Source organism: Phacochoerus africanus, chromosome 8, assembly GCF_016906955.1.
Source record: "Phacochoerus africanus isolate WHEZ1 chromosome 8, ROS_Pafr_v1, whole genome shotgun sequence".
Lineage (NCBI taxonomy): Eukaryota > Metazoa > Chordata > Mammalia > Artiodactyla > Suidae > Phacochoerus > Phacochoerus africanus.
In genome coordinates, this window is record NC_062551.1 from 164,133,319 (window position 1) to 164,154,810 (window position 21,492).

A 21,492-nucleotide genomic window follows, 5' to 3' on the forward strand; every position below is an offset into this window, starting at 1 on the left:
CACCTGTCAGGAAGGAGCCTACCCCTCCCTGCTACTCCGCGGTGGCTTCCTCATACCACCTTCTTCAGAGTGGGGCCCAGCCAGAGCCCCTCTGCTCCTGAGCAGGAAAGCCTTACAGGCCTGGGGGCACATGGGGGCCCAGTGCATCAGCCCCAGGGAGATTGGACAAGAACCCAGCCTGACCGTGTCACCAGTCCCTTGTCAGCCTTTCTGCTCATGTAGGACCAGCAGGCTCCTCAGAGGCACAATGAATTGCTGTCCAGGAGGGACTGGCAGGAACCAGGTGGCCACAAGGCTTGGCCAGTGTGAGAGGATGTCAGAACCGAGGCAGGGACTAGACGGAGGCCCATCCTGCACAGGACAGCCCCTGCAGCCCTGGCTTGTCTGCTGGGCCACCCTGAGGGAGGAGGGGCCTCTTCCACCCGGTCACTCTAGGAGACTGGGTTTGGTCCATCCTCCCCCAACCCTGGGCCCTGACCAGCCCCAGGCCCCTCGCACTCCTTCCCCAGCCTCTCTGCAAGCACCCCTGCTCTCTTCTGCACAAGGGTCCTCCTCTGATCCCCACCCTGTCCTTCCCAGCCCAGGGCCCTGGGTGCCACAGGAGACCTCCCTGCGTCCTCTCCTGTGGGGTGATGCCACCGTATGCCTGCTGAAGGGACATCACCCCAGCTGGGACCTGCAGCTGGGACCTTCGGCCCAGTCCCCTGGCTCCTAGCTCACTGGGCTAGTTCATTCTGCACCAAGAAGGGCTCAGGTGGATGCTCAGAGATGGAAGAGGGTGGGGCACAAGGGTTACCTGGGAGCATCCTGGGCAGGAAGCTGGGCAGGTCCCCTCTCCTCAGGTAGTATAGAGGTTCTCCAGCCCGTCACTCTCAGAGCACAACACAATGGAAATTTTGTATTTTGGTTCCAGCCTTAGACGTGTGCTCTCACCACAAGATTTTGCAGGGGATGCAAAGTGACTAAGAAGGTCCAGAGGGTGGGAAAGACTCTGTCTGTGTCTACACTCCTAGGCACACCCCCACCACCACACGTATGTAGACACACACCCTTGTGCAGCACCAGCTGTGTGTGCCTCTCACACACCACTTGTCATGCACACACAAGCCCTTATCCTAGGTCGCCGCTGGGTGTGTTTGGAGAGCTGGAAGGGTTAAGTGGAATCATCTTTAGTGCTTGCTGTTCCCCAGCTCCTCCCCTCTCACACGGAGCCCTCTGCCTTTCCCTCTGGCTCCGGAGCTCTCACCCACTCCTCCCTCAGAGAAAGAAGCAACTCTACTCATGGAGTCTTTATCCAGATTCCAGAGTCAGAAGCCTCAGCTCAAGCTCCGAGCATCTTGGCAGCAGGTTCCTTCCCTTAGTGTCGAAGAGCCTCTTCCAGTTCAGCCCCGCAGGCCTCGTGACAACCCAGAGGTAAGGGAAGCAGACACGTCTTAGACTTTGGAGCCACCCATGGGCCAGAGATGGTTATGACTCTAGGCCCTGTTCCCTGGTGATGCCTTTTGAAACCATTTCTTCACTTGCACAGAGAAAGGTCTGTCGAGGGCCAGGACAGAGGGGAAAGCGGGTGGCATGGGGGACACCCTGGCTGAGGCCTCTGCATCCCATCCTCATGTGGACAGGGAGGTCTGGGTCTTGACAGGGCTTTGTAGGAATGAGCATATGACTCGTGGCCAACCTTCCAGGGCTGTGACCATCTTCTGAGAGGGGAAGCATCAGTAGCAGGAAGGGTGTGTTTCCAGATGGTCTCTCCCCAGGGCAACATAAAGGTGACGCCAAGTCCCAGGACTAGAATTCCCCTCTTGCCCCTGCCCCCAGCATCCAAGCATCCAGGGCCCTCCCTTCCACCCTTGCCTAGTTCCTAGTTTGGAGCCCACTAACAGCCTTCGACTTGAACCCTAGGGCTGTATGTACCCCTAGCCATCAGGCGGCTGCTGCGGGGACTGCCAAGGAAGGATCACTAATTCATCGTGTGGCCCCAGCCTGACACCTGTCTAAAAGTCCCTCTTTTCACCTTCATACCTCTTCCTGCCTCGAGGTCTGATTCAAACATCATCCTGTCCAAGCGACCCCCTTATGATGCTGCTCTGCCACCTTCCCCAGCCAAAGCTCACATGCCCACAGCACCAGGTGACTGTGACCCAGATGCTGATGATGGCAGGAGTGCCAAAGAGACCCATGAAACCACGTTCCACATCCCTTGACCTCAGCAGTGGTGACCAGGGAGTTGTCCTTAGAAACCTGTTGTCTTGTACATTTCTGATTTAGGCAATTTTTTCCTTATGTCTCATATTCCAAACACACACACGCAGTCAAACGAAGAAACAGATCTCAGCGAAGGAACCAGACTGAAAGCCATCCGTCTATCATGCGGAGTGGGTGAGTGCCTGGTTATAGCCACCAATCCCAAGGCAGTTTCTGTTGTGCACACTGTGTCCCAAAGGCTGGAGTGTGCATTTCTGCTACGTTTTATAAAGATGGACAATTATAGGAGATAAATGGAGGGTCTACAAGCAAGTACATGTTCACCACGTGTTTGCTGAATGAATGAAAGCACTCTGGAACACAGGCATACTAAGCATTTATAGACACGTGCTTCCATTGCCGTGCCCTTGAGGGGACTGTTTAGGCAGGTGCCGGGGAGAGGCCGCAGCCCGGGCTGTTGGGAGCCCTCCTCTCCGCAGAGCTACTTCCCAGAGCCCTGGCCCAGCGACTTCAGGCGGAGGTGGATGCCGGTCTTGGAGCGCAGGGTCAGCTGCGGCATCGGGATGGGTGGCCTTGAGGGGTCCGGGGCGAACTCAAAACGGAGCAAGGCGAGGGCTGCGACCACCTTCATTTCATTCATGGCAAACTGCTGCCCGATGCAGTTCCTGTGGCAAGCAGCACAAAGTGACATCAGGCTGTGGGTTGCCAGGGTGATGAAATGCAGTGCTCTCAGTGGCCAATGGAAAGCAGTAACTATTGGGGGGTAATTAGCTGATCAATTGATGGATCTGGGCTTCAGAAACAGATCTTGGGAACACGGTGAGGGTCCCAGACCAGGGAGATTCTCACTGCGGGGTGTGGCCTAGGGGTTTCTCTTGGAATGACTCATGCACCCCATCTGCCAGGGAGAGGAATATACTAAGGGCAACAAGAAGGTCCCTGCAATTTCCGCTGCCTCAGGGTCGCCAGACACCTAGCACGGTCCCCCTGAGTCCAGAGTTCCCCAAACAATGCCTCCCCCACAGGGTCCGCCATCCTGAGCTCCCCCCCCCACTGCCATCCAGAGGACAAAGGATGCTGGGCTCTCTTACCTGGGCCCAGCAGAGAAGGGAATGAAGGCAAAGGGGTGGCGTCCAGCCATATTCTCCGAGGAAAAGCGCAGGGGGTCGAAGACCTGAGGGGACAAGACTTGCTTAAATGCCTGCCAGGCCCTAGGGGAGGCTGACCCCACAGCCACCCACCCTATCTGATGCCCAGGAACGGCATACCTCCGGGTCAGGCCACACGGCACTGTTTCTGTGAAGGGCGTAGATGTGGAGAGAGATGAGGCTGCCTGCGGACAGAGCAGAGGCCTGGTGACCAGGGGGCCCTGGGACATCTTTTGGCCCTTGTTAACATCTTTTCCATCTTGCCACTAGGAAGCTCAGGCCCAGATGCGGCCCCGTGATACTGTGCAACATCTCAGGACAGAGCCTCAAACTCTAGGGTCCCCCAACCCCCGGTCTTCATCTTTCATTTGTTTCTACACTTTACTGAACAAGTGGCCTGTAAGTTGCTGAGATGGAATATGAAGTGGACATAAAAATACGTAGGCATTTCAACTCCCTGCCTCTAGGCTGTGTTCATATTGTTCCCCGACCTGGAAGGACAGCCAGGGCCACCTCCTCACAGGGCCGGAATCTTCCAGCCTCTCCCTACCTGGGCACCAGCCCCTGCCTGAGCACTGCCAGTGACAGAGAGTTCGTGACCACCCTCAGCACACCAAAATCCTTTTCACCATCGTCACACGTACTTACTGCAGCCCCACCCCTGGACGTAGCATCTAACACAGACATTTGCAAGATGGAAAAAGAAAATAAAGAAGGAATGAATGAACCCACCCCACCACGAGGCAGGACAAGCAAGGGCTCATACACACTTTCTGCTTTCCATTCACTGACTCTCAAGGGAAGTCACTATTCATAATATTATGCTATCAGGAGTAACAGCGAGCATGCATTGGGTGCTTACTAGGTGCAGTTAAACACTCCTTACAAAGCTACCGCGTACAGCTGTACAGGTTGTACACAGCACAAGTGAATGATGCCTCCTGAAGTTGTCCAGGGCACACCCTGTGTGGTGGTGAGTATTGTCCCTTTAATCCTAACAACAGCCTCATAAGGCAGGGACTCTTCTGGCCCGCATTTTACAGAAGACAGAGAGCAGAGGTGAGAGGTGGAGAGATTTATCCAGACCTTGCGGAGCTGGGATCAGAATGCAGGCCCCACACGAAGCCTGGGCTCTTTCCCACTGATGCAAAGGCACAGACCATCCCCAAGGACTCCAGTCTACCCCCAACCCTGCCCCGTCCCACCTGCAGGCAGAGAGCGACCATCCACAAAGCTGACAGGCTCGCTCAGCTGGCGGTACACCTGCGGCACAGGCGGATAGAGGCGGAAGCTCTCCCTGATGCACATGGTCAGGTAGGTCATCTTCCCCAGATCCTCCCTGCCGGCAACAAACAAGGCTTTTCTGGGATGGGGAGCAACAGGGTCCTGCAGCGAGGAGGCCCAGCCCCGAGTCCCCCTCTTCACCACCTGCGCACACCGGAGTCAGAGAGCCAGGGTGCTCCGAGTGTCCTGGACACGGGGTGGCCTCTCAGACCCAGGGATTTTAGCTGCGCCTTTCTGCATCCCTCCCTCATCTTCACTGCTAGGCGGAGGTCCCTGCTTCACAGCCGTGCCCCTGGGGCAGGGCGGGGGGGCGGGGGTGGGGGGGGCTGCGCGCACCGGACCATCAAAGACAAGGTCACTCCTGTCTCTCGGAGCTCCGAGAAGCCCCACGAGGGACAGATCTTTAGGTGCTGCTTAACTTCCCCTGTGGAGCTGGAATGGAAAGGACTGTGGGCTGATATGTATTGGTCGAATGAAATAAGAAATGCATAAACAGGAGTTCCCGTCATGGCGCGGAGGAAATGAATCTGACTAGGAACCATGAGGTTGTGGGTTCGAGCCCTGGCCTCGCTCAGTGGGTTAAGGATCCAGCGTTGCCGTGAGCTGTGGTGTAGGTCGCAGATGCAGCGTGGATCCTACGTTGCTGTGGCTGTGGGGTAGGCCGGCAGCTACAGTTCCGATTCAACCCCTAGCCTGGGAACCTCCGTATGCCATGGGTGCAGCCCTAAAAAGACACAATACCAACAAAAAAAAAAAAGAAAAGAAAAAAGCGAAAAGAAATGCATAAACAATGACAGACTCCGTTGCGGGGTGGAAATGTGTACTTGTCGGCATTATGGTCTAATTAAATGATGCCTCCTAAAGTTTTTAACATCTTTTCCATTTTGCTACTAGGAAGCTCAGGCCCAGATGTGGCCCCGTGATACTGTGCAACATCTCAGGACAGAGCCTCAAACTCTAGGGTCCCCCCACCCCCGGTCTTCATCTTTCATTTGTTTCTACACTTTACTGAACAAGTGGCCTGTAAGTTGCTGAGATGGAATATGAAGTGGACATAAAAATACGTAGGCATTTCAACTCCCTGCCTCTAGGCCGTGTTCATATTGTTCCCCGACCTGGAAGGCCACCTCTGGCCCTTTGTTTGTTCGAGTTGCACACCCCCTTTGAAAGCCAATTCAGGCTCCACCCTTTTCGGTTCTGTTTGGTTTGGTTTGGGGACCAAGGCTTGCTGTGGGATCTCATCTCCCAGACTGGGGATTGAACCCCCAGCCAACAGTGGTGAACGCACCCAGTCCTAACCACAAGGCCACCCGGAAACTCCCAGGCCCCACCCCTTTGGGTTCCTCTGCCCTCAACATGGGGCCACAAAATCTTACTCCATCCTGTGGTTTTCTCTAGCTTTTTGGTTCTGTGAGGTTTTCTTTCTAAAAACTCCTCCAGAGCAGAGACTTGGCTCCCCCTCGTCTACCCTTCACACCTGTAACAGCACCCGGCACATGGCCAGCCGCCCTGGGAAGTTTCCAACCTCCGACACCCTTCAAAATCCCAAACCCTTCAAATCCCAGATCCCGGAATTCTAAGTTAGTCTCTTTCATGAATCTAAAGTTTCTCCCCTCGACTGAGCATCTTGTGTGCCCAGCCCCATGCGGGAGGTGGCACAGGTGCCCGGAGAGAAAGGGGACAAGATTCAAAGGTCCGAGAGGAGGAGGCAGGACTAGAGGGGGTGAGGGCATAGATGGGAGAGGAGCCCACGGGAGGTTGCCACATATAATTCTGCAGAGAGAGGCTAGCATCAGTGTTGTATTAATGAGTTCAAGCTTGAACCAAGAAATAGGAAACTGTGGAAAGTTTTTAAGTGATTGGCTCGGGGGTGGGCTGTTGTTTTTGGCCACATCCGAGGAATGCAGAATTTCCAGGGCCAGGAATGGAACACAGGCCACAGCAGGGACAACACCTGAATCTTAATGCACTGCGCCACCAGGGAATTCCCGATATAATTTTGGAAACAACTTTTTCTCCTTCATCAGAGGAGTCTGGAGGCTGCACAAGGCCATCCAAAGGCAGGTGGGAGGAAATCGGTGTCCCTGGCTACCCCAGCTCTGTTCCAAATCTTTTGTCTCCCAGAGCTCCCTGTTCTGTCCAGGAACCCAGGCGGGTAGTCAGATTCTGCCAGCAGAGTGGGCCAGCCAGCAAGAGGTCAGCCTCCTGTGCCAGCCTTCTCCAGGTGACCCACATCTGAAAAGGCTCCCCTGCGAAGAAAGGGCTCAGGGGTGTGTCCACACATGGTTCCCCCCAGAAGCCGCAGCACAAAGGGAAAAGGGAAATGGCCACCACTCTCGCCTGGTTTCAGGCTGGCCCTGTGTCATCCTGAATGACACCAGACAGCGCTCCGTAGAACCCCTCCCTGGGACTGGGAAGGAGGACACAGAGGGCTCACCCACAGCCTCACTCACCCCTGGATGGAGTCCCGGTCCCCAAGAATCTCGCGGATCTCCTCCCGACAACGATGCTGGTGCTCGGGGTTCAGGGCCATGCAGTAGAGAAACCAGGATAAGCCACTGGTGGTGGTGTCATGGCCTCCAAACATGAACGTGTCCACCTCGGCCCGGAGGTCTGCATCGGACAGTTTGACCCTATCTTCATCCTGGGACAGGAAGACACAATGGGACAGCCCAAGGCATCTGAGGCCAGTCCCAACCAGAACTCATAACAGCTGTCGTCCAACAAAGGTTGGAAGGAGGGAGGGCGAGAAAGCGCCTTTTCAGACTAAGGGTTAGAACCTTCCCCCAGACTCCTATCTGTTCTCCCAAGTCCAACTTGGATGCCTCCTACTCCAGAAAACCTTTCTTTTTTTTCTTTTCTTTTTGGCCGGGTCCACCGCATGCAGAAGTTCCCAGGCCAGAGATGGAGCCCATGCCACAGCAGTGACCCGAGCCACAGCAGTGACAACACCGGATCCTTAACCCATTAGGCCACCATCGAACTCCCCAGAAGCCTCCTTTGATCCTTCTGGCCAAGTGACCACCTGGATGACAAAGAGATGTCTGTCAATGTCCGCCTCCTGTCTCCTCCACGAGGCTGTAAACATCCGGAGGGCAGGGCCAGGGATTTCTCATCTTCTGCACCCCTAGCACGGAAACTGACCCAGGGTGGCACTCAGTGAGTGTGTCGGGTGAGTGATTAAAGGACCAACTGGATGAGCGAATGAATGGATGAAGAAGTCAAGGTATAAAGTCTGGATTCAAAGATGCTGAGATGCTTCAGAGTCTTCGAAGTCTGGAATTGGTCTTCAGGCTTTCTGGCATGGACCCAGCCTCCCTGCCACTGCATCTCAACCTAGCGCCAGGGCCAGCTTCACCCAGCACCTCCCTACCTCTGAGCCTTTGCTGATCATGGGACATGGAAGAGGTCATAGTTGCCGGAGAAGGAGGAAGAAAATGCACAACAGCCACAACAGCCTCTGCTGCTGTCCCATGAGCCCTGCCCCAGGAGCAGAAGGTCTGAAGACTGCTCTGGGATGAGTTCCCAGCAGAGATGGGTGACTGTGCACTCACCTGGGCTCCCAGGAGAATGTCCAGGAAATCCAGGTGCCTCCGGCTCTGGATCCTCTCCTGCTCTTCCTTATCCTGCAGGGCTGCCTTCCGTTCCCTGATGACCTGGTCTGGGCCAGGAGCACAGGATGTCACCCCCCCCCCAGGGACCCATCCAGGGACTCTCTGACAAACAGGGAACAGAGGTCTTGCCATGGGAGGGGTCCCCAGAAGCCCAGAGGGTCTAGACCACAGTCTAGGCTTCCTGTGGCTGGGCCATGCGGGAAAGGCCCACCTGTGTGGTCATGGGCCACCCGGCAGGCCCGCAGGAAACGGCGGCCATGCGGGGTAAGCCAGTAGATGAAGTCGTTGTGGTACTGGAAGGAGTTGAGGCGCTGCTGCATCAGCAGAGTGAGATCTCTGACCGCCAGGTGGTAGGCATTGTCCCTGCGCGATGGAGGGAAGAACATGCTCAGACACTCGCCCACAGCAGAGCCCCCACGCGTGGCTCCGTTGCAGACCCAGTCCCAACCACAGCGCTCTCTGCCCCTCCTCTCCCCGCCATCAAGCCTCCCAGCACAGCCATGGGAGGAATTCTCCCCTGTGCATCCGGCATTGTCACTGCGGCAGCTTGGGTCGCTGCTGTGGCACAGGTTCGATCCCTGGCCCCGGGAACGTCCACGTGCCACAGGCACAGCCAAAAAAAAATAAAGCCATGGGAAAGGCCCAGCTCCTCCCAACTGGGGCTCCCTAGGGCTGGACCCTATCTCCTCTGAGACCAGGGCCCGGGAGTTCTGCCACCTTTCCCCTCCGAACTGGCCTGAGGAGACAGTGGTCAGCCCAGAGTGCCCCCTGACCTGTAGCTCAGGCCGCTGGTTCCTTTGCCAAAGGTGCATTTCATGAGCAATTCCAGTGCCATGTGGCCCACGTCATGATAGATGTCAAAGCTCTTATCCTCTCGAGCCTTTTCCTCCCACTTGTCCTGGAGCCCAGAGATGGCAGGTGATGTGGGGGTGTGGCCAGCAGGGCTGCCTTCCGTTCCCTGATGACCTGGTCTGGGCCAGGAGCCCAGGACGTCACCCCCCCCCCCAGGGAGGGTGTGGCCAGCAGGGCTGGGTGCCCCCCCCCACCCCGCCCTCCGGGACCCATCAGCTCCCCTTCCCCATCCACCCCCAGTCCCTGGCCTGGTCCCCATCCTGCTATTATGGGGGCCTTGAGGGGAAGGGGCTTCAGGCTCAGAGGGCAGAACCAGGAGGCATGGCACCCACACACATTTTTCCCAGCCAGGGCAGCCGTGTGGAAGGGAAGAGGAGGCCCAAGAAATCGTGAAGTCCCCTGCACAGTCTGTGTGTAAGTCAGGCCTGCAGTGGTGCCAGGGAGGAGGGTCTTGCAAAGGGAAAGACGAGCCTGGGCAATCTCTGGGGCTTATCTGGCCCTGAGACTCTGAAACTGACCCCTGACCCCAGGCATCCCTTTTAGAGATGAGTCGCTCTCGACATTCCTGAGGCCAGGAATGCGGAGACTCTTCGGGGATGTGAAAGGCCTTCTTAATATTCTCAAATACAAGCAGCCCTCAAATCTGCTGCAGTAGGAGTTTTACCGGGATCTCTCAGAGGCCCTTCCATCTGGGAAAAGGGACTTGTGGTGGAGACAAGGGCTGGGGCTGCCTGGCTGCATGGAGCCTCAGCACCTAGTCAGCACCCAGCCCACAGCAGGTGTCAGGCAGAACAAGGCCTCGGGACCTCAGCAATTCTCCTCACTGCCCTCCTCCAGGGGAAACTGGAGGTGGGGAGGGGCTATCCTGCAGCACAGCCTCCAGGAGTCTGGCACAGGGAGCTCACTCACCAGCATGACGCGTGCAGAGTTGGCCATCACTGCCACATAGGCCTTCAGCACATCATGGTGGAAGCCAGGTGTGAGCAGCTTGCGATGCTGAAACCACTTGGGCCCATGAAGGACCAGCAAGCCTTCCCCTGGGGAAGGGATAGGAGAGAGAGCACCCATTAGTTCACACAATCCTGCCCCGCCCCTGGCAGCCTGGGGCCAAGCACATGCCACCCCATCCTCCCTGCCCAGTCTCTCATCCCGACCCAGCTCTGCCTACTAGCCACCCCGCCTCACAGCCTCTGCTGACACCAGCCTGGGTCCTGCCACCACTCCTTTCCTCAGGCTCTTGCCCCAACCAGCACCACCCATAAAATCGAGAATCACTTCTAGTGCCACCTCCTCGACTGACACATTGTCCAGAGCCTTTGCCTGCCTGTCCAGGGGGAAAAGGGCACCCTTTCGGGAGAAGGTGCCTGAGCCCCACCACCCCACCAGCCAGTGCTCTCCTGCCTCCTCCTCTATTTCCCACTAAGCAGCTGCGCTTAGGATGCGCAGTTGGGGGCCAGGTGGTCTGCTGGATGGAAAAGCTGAGCAGGCCCTGGGAAGGAAGGGACAGAGCAGGGAAAGGTCCTGCCCACCCGGCACCACAGCAGGGAAGGCAGGTGTCCACTCACCAATCCACTGGAGGAAGAAGTCATAAAAATCCGAGGCTTTAGGGTCTGCAAGAGAAAGAGAAGCTTGGATCAGGAGGGGACTGAAGGCTTCCTGGAGGGAGCTAGATGATAAATAGGGTATCTCAGATGCCTAGATGTACAGTGAAGATGCGAGACCCCTCCCCACATAGCACCTGGGGCCCTTCGCTCTCAGGAAGGTCCATCTGTCCAGGGAGCCCTCACCTCCTCGGCTGTACACAGCTTTGGCATATTCAGGCTCATAGATGTTCAGGAAGCCAAGGAATGGTCCCATCCAGAGTGGGTGGGCGTGGGGGAACTGATGAGCCCAGGACACCATCTTGTCCAGACTCCCTGTCTGCTGGATCTGAAAAGACAACAGAAGGCCAGGCCACTCAGGAAGCCAGCGTCACCAGCCCGGCCCAAGGGCCCTGGGCAGGGAAGAGAGGAGGCTTCCCAGAAAGACCCAGGGTACATCCCCCCTCCTCCCGCACCCCTCTCCCAGCCAGCCACCCTCATACACACCTCTAGGCTCAGTCCCCTCCCCAGTGTCATGGCTCAAAGTCCAAGCCACACTCTGATGGCCCCTGAGTTAGCTCAGCAACCCCAAAGGGGCCACCTGCTTCCATCTTCTGCCTGCCACCAATCCCCTATCGACACAGAAAGCCAGAAAGAGGTTTCTTCTCCGCATCAAAGTTTTTCATTAGAAAGAGAATTCCAGCGTATAGTGCAATATGGAAACCACCTCAACTCCACCCCCGTTAAGTCACGGAACACGTTTTTATTGAGGACCTACTGTGTGCAGGGTACGGTCTAGATGTCTCAGAGGAATGAGATAAACATGGTCTTGTCCTTTCATTCTATGGCAGGAAGATTGACAATAGACAAGTAAACAACAATCACAGATAGAAGGGAGTATAAAGAAGGCAACATACCCAGTACTGGGAGAGAGATTAGCAGGGGGACCGGCTTAAAGAGAGTGACCCAGGATGGTCTCTTGCTGGAGAGCACGTTCAAGGTGAAACTGGAAGGATGAGAAGGATCTGACCTTGTGAAAAGTAAGGGAATAGCATTGCAGGTCGAGGGAACAGCAAGCACAGAGTGTCTGGAGCAGGAAAAATCAGGACTTCCAGGAGCTTCCACATGGTGGGACAGCAGCCTTAGCCAAGGTTGGAGAAATCAACTGGAGGGTGGTATGTGCTCTTTGGAAGTTTTTCAAGCCACATCCACTCGCCTTGGGGTGTTTTATGTGAACGAGGCACATGGGAAATACTTTTCCAAACCCTGCCTTTTTTCATTTAACATAGCTCGTCCTTCTTTTCAAACTAACGCATTTAACTCTGCCTCACTATTTTTAACAGCTGCCTAGTGTTCCACCATAGGGATGTTCCATTATATGTTTATGTATTTTTCCCTATTTCGAGGGAGCCTTTTAGAGATACGCTTAAAACACTTCACTGGCCTGCCATGGGGTTCACAAGAAATCTGAGTACCATCGTTTGGGAGGAGGCATATCAAGAGCGAATCTTCATTAAACACCTGCTATGTACCAGGCCTTCTTCTAAGCACCTCCTACCTTTTTTTAATTCTTTTTTGGCCACACCCTCAGCATGTGGAAGTTCCCAGGCCAGGAATTAGAGCAGTAACATCGGATCCTCAACCCACTGCACGGTAAGGGAACTCCCGAGCCCCTGATATCTTGACTCATCCAATCCTCACAACAACTCTTCCCACTTTAGAGATCTGAAGTTGCTTCCAATGAACTCAGAGCTTGCGAGGGAGCTGGGGTGTGAGCGAAGGAGGGTTGACTCCAGGACCTCACAATCTTTGGAGCATGCCAGACCTGGGTTCGAAGATTGATTTCCCCTGTTTCTCAGACGCCGGCTAGAATCTCACACTGGATCCTGTACAAGGGAAGCCCTCGCCTAGAGGTTCTCTCCCCCTCAAACCTATCTGTCCGCTGCCTCTCCTGCCACATCCCTGATGCCCTCCCTGATGCCCTCCAGTTGCACTAAAGAATGGTGTCTGCACGTGCCCTGAGAGTCTACCTGTGGGTAAAAGATTAACCAAACCTTGTCCCCTGCCACATGGAAGGCTGACCTCAGGTCACACCCTCCAACTGTTCTCCTGGAAACCTGACAGCCGTAGAACCCCTACTGTCTTGCTAGACAGCATGGCTGTGACCAAAATGAACCCTGGTTGGTAAATAACATTGGACAGAGAGGACCATGACACCTGATGGGGACAGCACGCCTTGGGCTCCCCTGAGTGTGGTGGCTCTTGTGATGTGCATGGCCCTGGCAGGAACCTTGGGGCTTACTGGACACAGGGTTTCCGTGGGACGTGGAGATTCTAAAACAAGGTGGAGGAGGTCCCTGGGGGCTCAGCTGGTTAAGGATCTGATGTTGCCACTGCTGTGGCCTGTGGTTTGATCCCTGGCCAGGAAACTTCCACATGTCAAGATGCAGCCAATAAAATAAAATATAATAGGTGGGCCTACACCCACAAGGTGGAGCTGGTCTCCCTGCCCCTGGCCAGCCCCCGGGGAGAAGCTGTATGCCTGTGTGTCACCTTGCTGGCCAGCTGCCCGTATCCTTGGAGTAGATGGACGCTAACCGTGCCTCTGGCAGCCTTGTGAGTCTGAAAGTTTAAAACCAAGATGACCTCCTGGGGGGGCGGCATCACCTCTGTGCCTTTGCTTCTACGATTCCTTGCTCCTTGTCCACCCTAGACCCAATGCCCTTTGACCTCCTGCCTGCTCCTCTGAGGACGGAGCCTCTCTAACCCTCCGCCAACTGACACCTCTGCCTCCTCCAGCCCTCTGCAGCGCTGTGAGGACCTCACCCACATTCAGCCTTGTGCTATAATTGTTTGTATCTACCACCCCCCCAAAAAAAAATTAATAAAATTGACATTCATCGAACACACTGATCTAATCCTGCTACACAAATTCTTTTATTTAATCTGTAGAAAATTCTATAGGAGAGGCACCATCCTAATTCCCACTTCATAGATGAGGACAGGAAGCTCAGTCACATGGCTAGTTAGTGATGCAGCTGGGATTCACACCCCAGGACCCCTGACCTGACTCCGTCCATGGGCTGCGAGCTTCCCAAGGGCACAGGTCACATATGCGGCATGCCCAGGTCACCACAGACCTCAGCAGGGGGCCCCAGACACAGTGCACACTTGATAAACCACGTGCTGGATGAACGGAATGAATAAAGGAGATGACAAAGAAGGAAAACAAAAAAGGAGGGAGAAAACATGCAAAGCATCCGGTGAGCCTCAACACAGGTCACTCTGACAAGGAAGCAGCCCCAGGTCTCCCCCAGTCGAGGGAGTCAAAGAAGTGCCACCAGCAGCACTTCCTGTGCGGTCAAGAGCCTTGCAGATTTCTTTGTGTTTTTCCCAGCCGGCCCTCGCCTGCCTGCTCTGGCTACTGTCCAGATTCACTGCTCGTTTCCACATTCTGTCTCTCGACACAGGGAAGAGAAGGGGACAGATGTGTATTGAGAATCTTCTATGTGTCAGGAGTGAATTCATAGATTGCTTCATGTACCTAATGTGCAACGGACAATTGCTCTCCTCTTACAGATGAGGAAACTGAGGCTCAGAGATAGGAACTGACTGGCCCATCTTATAGGTTCGCAGTGCTCCCACTTGGGTTAGACCCTCACATTCTCTTCGGCGCACTGAAGCCTGTCAGGGTGGCTGTGTTCAGCTGTATAAACTGCGCACTGCGCAATCCTAGGGTGTGTGGTTCATGTCGAGTTCTGGGCGAGTGCTGGCCCAGGTTTTCCTCCCTGTAAACTTCCCTTTCATAGTCCTCACCCACTCAATAAAGCCGTATTTACCTTCCAGAAAACAGTCTTGAAGGACATAGGGCATCTGAAAATGGAGCCCCAGGAATTCTTGCCTAGCCCAAGCCCTTCTCCCAAGGGCCTGGGGAGTGGGCCTGGCTACTTTGGTCTCCAGCCATCCATCTGCACCTTCTCTGAGGTTCCTCTCCTTCCAAGCCACCACTAGAGTCCAGGGGAATCTCCCCATAGAGCCCCTCCCTTTCTGCCTCTGAACTCACAATCCTGCGTTCTGCCTCAGGGTGTCCTAAGAACCATCACTGCCCTTGTAAACACAGTGTCCAAAAGGTTACAGGGGATCCACAGCACCTCCACCCGTCAGTAGTAGGAAACTGTCCCTCTGGTGTCACCGACCCCTTTCCTGCCTCCTTCCTATTTGGCGTCCCTGGAACTGCCCCCTGCCCCCCCACCCCCATGTCTCTTATCTTTCATCTGCCCTCCTGGGTCTTACTTGCTAACTTCCTGATCACCATGGCTTCCCCCCTTCTCTCCATCCCTCTCAGGTCCAGGGACCCCAATTGACAGGGAACAGGGAGAGGCTTAAGTCACAAAGAAACCAGCCTTGGTGTTCCCTGGTGGCCTAGTCGTTAAAGATTTGGCAGTGTCACTGCCGTGGCATGGATTCAATCCCTGGCCGGGGAAGGTTGCCTGCCCTGGTCAAAGCCAAAAACCAAACAAACGAAGAAACCAGACTCACAGGATTTGGGGATTGGATCCTGGCTGATCTGGTTCATCTGAGCCCCACTCCCCCTCATCAGTCACGAAAGCACCGCGTTGCAGCATCAGCACCTGGGACAGGAGACCCTGACCTCATGCTGACATGTTCAGAGCCTAAGCTAGCCCTGCTCCCCATGCCCACCTTTCTCCTACATGCCCTTGATCACCCAGGAACCTGGCAAGAGCAGGGCTGGCCCTACCAGTGGAGCCTGTTGTAAGAGCTGGGGCATCCTCTCTCTGGGGATCACATGGCTGCCTGGCCAGCTCCTCTGGGTCACACAGCCAGGGCCAAGGACTGTGTGTTCCACCTGCGTATTCAAGGCTAAAGACTTAGGAGTGCCGGCCAAGAAGAACCAACGAAGGCTGAGAAGCAGCAGCATCTCTGAAATAACCTTAAAAATTGGTACAGGGAAGAAATGGATTCAATTTGCACAAACTGGGGATTCAACTATGAGGTCGAGCACTTAGTCTGCTCCTCAAAAAATTCTGTTTCCTCAACTGACCCCTCCATGCCTCTGCTTCTTGCTCCCAGCAAATTACGCTTGCTCTGCTTCCCAGAGAAAATAGATGCTATTGGATAAGAAATCTGTTAAATTTAGCCACCAGACCTGAAAAACCACCTGCCCTGCTGCCAGCTTCCCTCCTGTCTTGACTCCAACCCTCCCTTCAGGAGCCATCAGTCAGCCCCTCTCTTTCCTGTCTTACCAGCTCCATCCCATCTGCATTTAAATCATGCCCAAGTCACTCCCACAGGCAAAAGCAAACAAAATCTCCCGAGGTTCTCCCCCCTCAAGCTCACATTTTATTTCCTTCTTCCTTTCGTAATCTAACCTCTCAAAGAGCTGCCTCCACTTCCTCCTGCCTCTGCCCCCTCCTCTCCAGCATGGCTTTTGCTGAGCACCCTCCTTGGGGGTCAGCCCAGAGGCCTTCCAGCTGCTAGCACATGGAAGACTCCCCCCTCTTTCTTGAACTCTCTCCTGGGTGCCCTCCCACCTCTCCTGATACCCCCTCTCTCAGCAGTTCCTCACCCATCATTAACCAAAGACCTAGGCTCCCACATACAGCCCTTGGCCTCTTCCCACGCTGCACCTTCTTCCAGTAGGTTCTGGCATACTCCCATGGGGTCCTTTCCCTATCTACCTGACAGTGGTTCCTCAATCGACAGCTCATCCCAGCTTACCCGAGCTCCTGAGCTCCAGAAACATGACCACCTACCCCCAGACGTCTCTGTAGGACTTACTCCAGGCCTCTCAAACCCAGCATTCCCACAAGTGAACACAGCTTGTTTGCCCCCGACACCTGCCCCCGCTTCAGGACCTAGGTAGGGAACCACCACGCTGATACCAGCCAGAAATGTGGGAGCGACTTTTCCCCCGTGATACAGAGTGATCCTGAGGGGATGCCTCGTGGAAGCTGCCCCTCTCCTCTGCAGATCCACCAGCTGATTTTACACTGGAATCAGCAAGCCAGAACTAAGAGAGCCGAATGGAGCAGTGCCCCGGGGAAGGTCCTGCCACAGAAACACTCCAGATTCAGAATCTGAGGCTCCTGTGTCCAGACACGACAGCTGCTGCAAGCCCCCGAGCCTCCTCTTCCTGGGTCTCGGGTCCCCACGCTTCTACACTCAGACATAGAAATTGATGCCTCCAGGCTCCAACCCAGTCCTGTGGCTCAAAGGGGCCTTTTTCTCTTTAGGTGACTTTGCCGAATTCTGCTGTGATCCGGCTATGTTGATACCACAGTCTAACCAAGCCTCCAGTGCAATCCTATGCCCCCCTTTTCCTAGTGCATGAAGGGGATCTCACTGACACCCTCACAGCTGGCTTAATGCCCCCCTCTCCTGTGCCCATGACACCAAGACAGACTGCTCGGCCCCTCACTTCTCTCTGTCCCACGAGCTCACTCCATCAGCGTCTGCCTACACCGTGGCCTCAGTGCTCACCCTGCTCTCCTTGTCTCCAATTTAATCTCTGGCAGTCTAGTCTTCAAAGCCAAAGAGCCCTTGCCTGGCTCCCCTATGCGCTCAGAATAAAGGAAAACCTTGTGACCCGGTTTGCAAGGTCCCACCTGATCAGCCCCTCTCACTCCAGCCTCCGCCTCCCCACTCCCCCGCCCCATCACCCCTCCAGAGATGCAGAGCTACGGACACAGATACACATGAGATCTTGGGGAACGAACAGATCGTGAACAAATTCGTTTCTTAAACACTCAGGGCTCTTCCCATCCTCTCCCTTTGCACAGGGGGCATCTTCCTTTTCTTCCGCACTTATGCAGCCTGCTGCATCTGGATCCTCCAGGGCTCATCTCAGCGCCCCCTCCTGAGCCTAAGGACCTGGAACCTGGTGTTGCCTTTTCTGTCTCCACCACAGACGGGGTTCCTCGACGGCCCGCGCTCGTCTTGTTTCTTCCTTCTCTGGCCTCAGCACAGGGCAAGACCCAGAGGAACTGATGAGACGACTCTAGGTGCTTGGAAACAGAGGGACCTTATCTAGCTCCCAAAGACTAGGTTGATTTGGGAGGAAGGAAGAGGATGAAGAAAGCCCGGATGTATTTGGCAGCAAGCATCCCTCTACAATGACTGAACACCTGATACCTACCTGCCCACCTATACTCCATCTCTGTTGATCCTCTTCTAACCCAGCAAGGTAAAAAGGCTTTGCGCCACCCTACTGACAAGGAGAGTGAAAGCCCATGATCCATGTGTGCTGAGTGGAAATGAGCCAGAGCTCCAGTCAGGGCTCTTCACTGCCCTGCACCAGCCAAGGGAACTGTCCCAGCAATGGACAGGGTCCGGGAAGTGGGCTTTATCGTCTCAAGGCATCACATTTCCTGGACTCGGAGTTGCCATTCTCCCTTCCTTCCAACGCAGGTCAGAGTCGTGACCCCCTCCCAGGGGCCCCTACCTCAGCCCAACAATCTGGCAGAGCACCTACCCTATGCAAGGTCCTCCCTGGGCCCCAGAGTGGAATGAGACAGACCCTGGAAGAATAGGACATGACCCCGCCTCAAGCTGACACGTTCTGGAGTTCCTGTCGTGGAGCAGTGGTCAATGAATCCGACTAGGCACCGTGAGGTTGCGGGTTCAATCCCTGGCCTTGCTCAGTGGGTTAGGGATCTGGTGTTGCCGTGAGCTGTGTGTAGGCTGCAGACTCGGCTTGGATCCTGTGTTGGATCCCGCGTTGCTGTGGCTGTGGTGTAGGCTGTTGGCTACAGCTCCCATTCGACCCCTAGCCTGGGAACCTCCATATGCCATGGGTGCGGCCCTAGAAAAGGCAAAAAGCCAAAAAAAAAAAAGTGACACGTTCTAAGAATTGAGAAGGATGACAGGTAGAGGACAGGTGGTAGCTGGAGACCAAGAAGGGAGAAGTTAACCCTGATGGAAGTTCATCCCCACCCCTGGGCCCTCTTCCACCGCCAGCCCTCCTCCTTCCTTTCTCCCTACTTCCATCACCACTCGGTCTGGGAGTCAAACTTGCAGTTACTTGGTATGAACCAATCATGTCCTGGGTGAAAAGGCACAAGTCCTGGGCCCAGCCTTGACTCAGCCCCTGAGCTTCTGTATGGACATTGGCAAACACCTCGCCCTTCCCGAACCTCAATGTCCTCTTTTTTTTTTTTTAGTCTTTTTGCCTTTTCTTTTTTGGCTTTTTGCCTTTTTGCCTTTTCTAGGGCCGCTCCTGCAGCATATGGAGGTTCCCAGGCTAGGGGTCCAATCAGAGCTGTAGCTGCCAGCCTACACCACCCCCACAGCAACATGGGATCTGAGCCACATCTGCAACCTGCACCACAGTTCACAGCAATGCCAGATCCTTAATTCACCAACCGAGGCCAGGGATCAAACCCACAACCTCATGGTTCCCAGTCAGACTCATTAACCACTGAGCCACAATGGGAACTCCTCAATTTCCTCATCTTTGCATTAGGAAAAATAATCCCTACCAGGCCCTTTCCGTTCCTCAGTGTCAGGTGTGGATATGACTAAGGGCAGAGGTGCCAAGCCCTGGAGGCATGCAGGGCCAAGGGGTCTGCGATCGTTCCCCAGGAAACCTTTGTTGTGCCCGAGGGTAACGACCCCTCCAGGTCTTGCCGACCCTTCCCGGTGCCAAGGCCCTTCAGATACTTGTGTTAGAGCCAGGAAGACCGAGCTAAGCTGTGTTCCAGGGCCTCCAAGCACACTTGAGGTGCAGGCAGGAGCAATGGGGGGAAAGAGAGCACCCAGCTCTGCTCTGGGGGTAGGAACCATGGTCTCTGTCCTAAGGGAGCCCACGGGCTGATGGCAAATCCCACTTTGATGGAGGCAAGAAGAAGTGGAGGGGGCACCAGAGGAAAGGGATTGAAGGTCTCCCTAAGTAGCTCTCAGACCTGCGTTAGGGTCAGACCTCAACCTTCCCAGGAAGGGACCTCTCTGCTCTCTGCACAGCCTCCGCAGGCACCCCCTGGCCCCTCCACTGCCTTCTCCATCGCCCGGTCTCCTCTCTCGACACCCAGCCCTGCTATTCCAACACTCACTGTCCGTTCATCCAGATCATCTGTTCATCAGACCTATCCTGCACAGGCTTCCTACTGGACCCTGAGGGACAGGGAAGAATCAGAGCAGGTCTCCATCCTCTAGGGTCCAGGTCAAGGGCATAAGATGAACAAGTAGAAAACAACAACCCTATGGGACAGGAGTGGAAATACAAAACCAGGGGCTGGTGCAAACTGCTGACCAGGCACCCCAGCAGCCTGGGGGTAGGAAAGGCTCTGGGGTCTGTTTCACCTCCAGACAGTAAGAAGCTCCTTGAGAGCAGAACCTTTTGGTCTGATTCACCTCCCAGACCCGTCCTGTCCTTTCCTGAGTGTCTCCAGGATGCGGGTAGGTGGCCAGGCCATCCTGAGAGGGTAGCTGTTAGGAGGGGCAAAAATAAGCCTGGGCAGTCCTCACCCAGGGGTCACTCATGCAAGAAAGGCGATCCCTAGCCTGTGAATGGGGAAAGTGTACTCAGGAGGTATGATTCCTCTCTCTGAGCCTTCCTCTCTGGGAGCTATGCCTAAGTTTCCAAAGCTGGTTGCAGATCAAAACACTTGGAGTATGTTTTTTTATAAGTCACACTCCCGGTTCTCATAGGTCAGTTAGGATCTTCAGGGACTGGGAGCCAAGAACCTGCTTCTCCCAGTCGATTCCAATGCAGCTGTCCCTGGCCCTGTGTTCAGAAAACTCTGGTCTGAATCCCCATAGAGCTAAGAGGTGTCCCTGACAATGGTTGTATCAGACCACCCAGGCATTTCTGTCCATGCTATCGCCTAGTCCTTAGCAGAGCTCTGTCAACCTTGGGCCTCACAACGTTGGGGCAGAGTCTGGGGCCTGCTTGGGACCCCACTGGAAGTGCCCCCAAGCCCTGACCCCCACCTGAGGCCAGCTGGGAACGCAGGAGAGAAGAGGAGAACCAGGGGAAAAGACAGCTGGAAGCTATAGCTCCAGGGACCCCTTTCCGCCACCCAAGCACAGGGTCTTACTCCAGGGCCCCCAGGGGTTTAGGTCAGGTTCCCTGAAGGAAAGGGGGCCACTTACCTCAAGGGCATGCCCGAAAATCCAGTGGGTGGGGGGCCCTGGGAATTTGTCCATAGCCCTGGCCAGCATCTGTCTCCGCAGCAGCAGGGAAGTGAGCTTGAGGATGCCCAAAACCAAGATCAGCCCCAAAGCCCACAGGCTCAGGTGGGAGAGACTCAGGGAGAGCAAAGCAGGCCCCATGGCTGGAGTCACAGTCACCCAGGCTCCCGCCTGCCTCCCGCTGCTCCTGAGCTCCTTTGTACTAGCAGGATCCCTGCCAGCTCTGGATCCAGCCACACCCTGCCGTCAACAGCGGCCCAGGCTACGCCTTGCTCCTCAGGGCAGAGACGACGGCCCCCAAATTCAGAGAAAACAGAGGAGGCAGCCTGGCTGCCTTCTCCCAAAACTCAACTGAAGAAAAACCAGGTTCAAAGAAACCAGGTGAGGAGTTTCCCCCTCTGGTACTTTAAAGGAGCAAACAGAAGGCAATTCGTGGTGTATTCACAGCCAACAAGGACCGCCTTCTTACATAAGCCATCTTGGATGTTCCAGATACTTTCTACACACTATCTCATTTAATCCAAACGAGGAGAACATAGGTACCGGCTTTCTGTACCCATTTTCCAGATAATGAAACTGAGGCTCAGCTTGCCTGTGCTTTCTTATAAGAGAGTTTCCACTGTCCCCTTCAGCATGGGCTGCTGGGTGGCTTGCAGTTAT

General features: G+C 55.1%; 1 protein-coding gene across 1 annotated transcript; it reads right to left on the bottom strand.

Moving 5' to 3' along the window:
• Window positions 1-2,564: 2,564 nt before the first annotated feature.
• Window positions 2,565-21,274, bottom strand: LOC125132233 (cytochrome P450 4B1-like). Its single transcript, XM_047789169.1, has 12 exons — window positions 20,794-21,274; window positions 10,891-11,032; window positions 10,669-10,713; window positions 10,013-10,140; window positions 9,025-9,149; window positions 8,463-8,614; window positions 8,192-8,298; window positions 7,091-7,281; window positions 4,559-4,692; window positions 3,474-3,538; window positions 3,297-3,379; window positions 2,565-2,870 (listed from the first exon to the last, which is right to left on the bottom strand). Exons 1-12 carry the CDS (start codon window positions 20,971-20,973, stop codon window positions 2,687-2,689), a joined length of 1,536 nt encoding a protein of 511 aa, XP_047645125.1. The 5' UTR covers window positions 20,974-21,274; the 3' UTR covers window positions 2,565-2,686.
• Window positions 21,275-21,492: the final 218 nt, after the last annotated feature.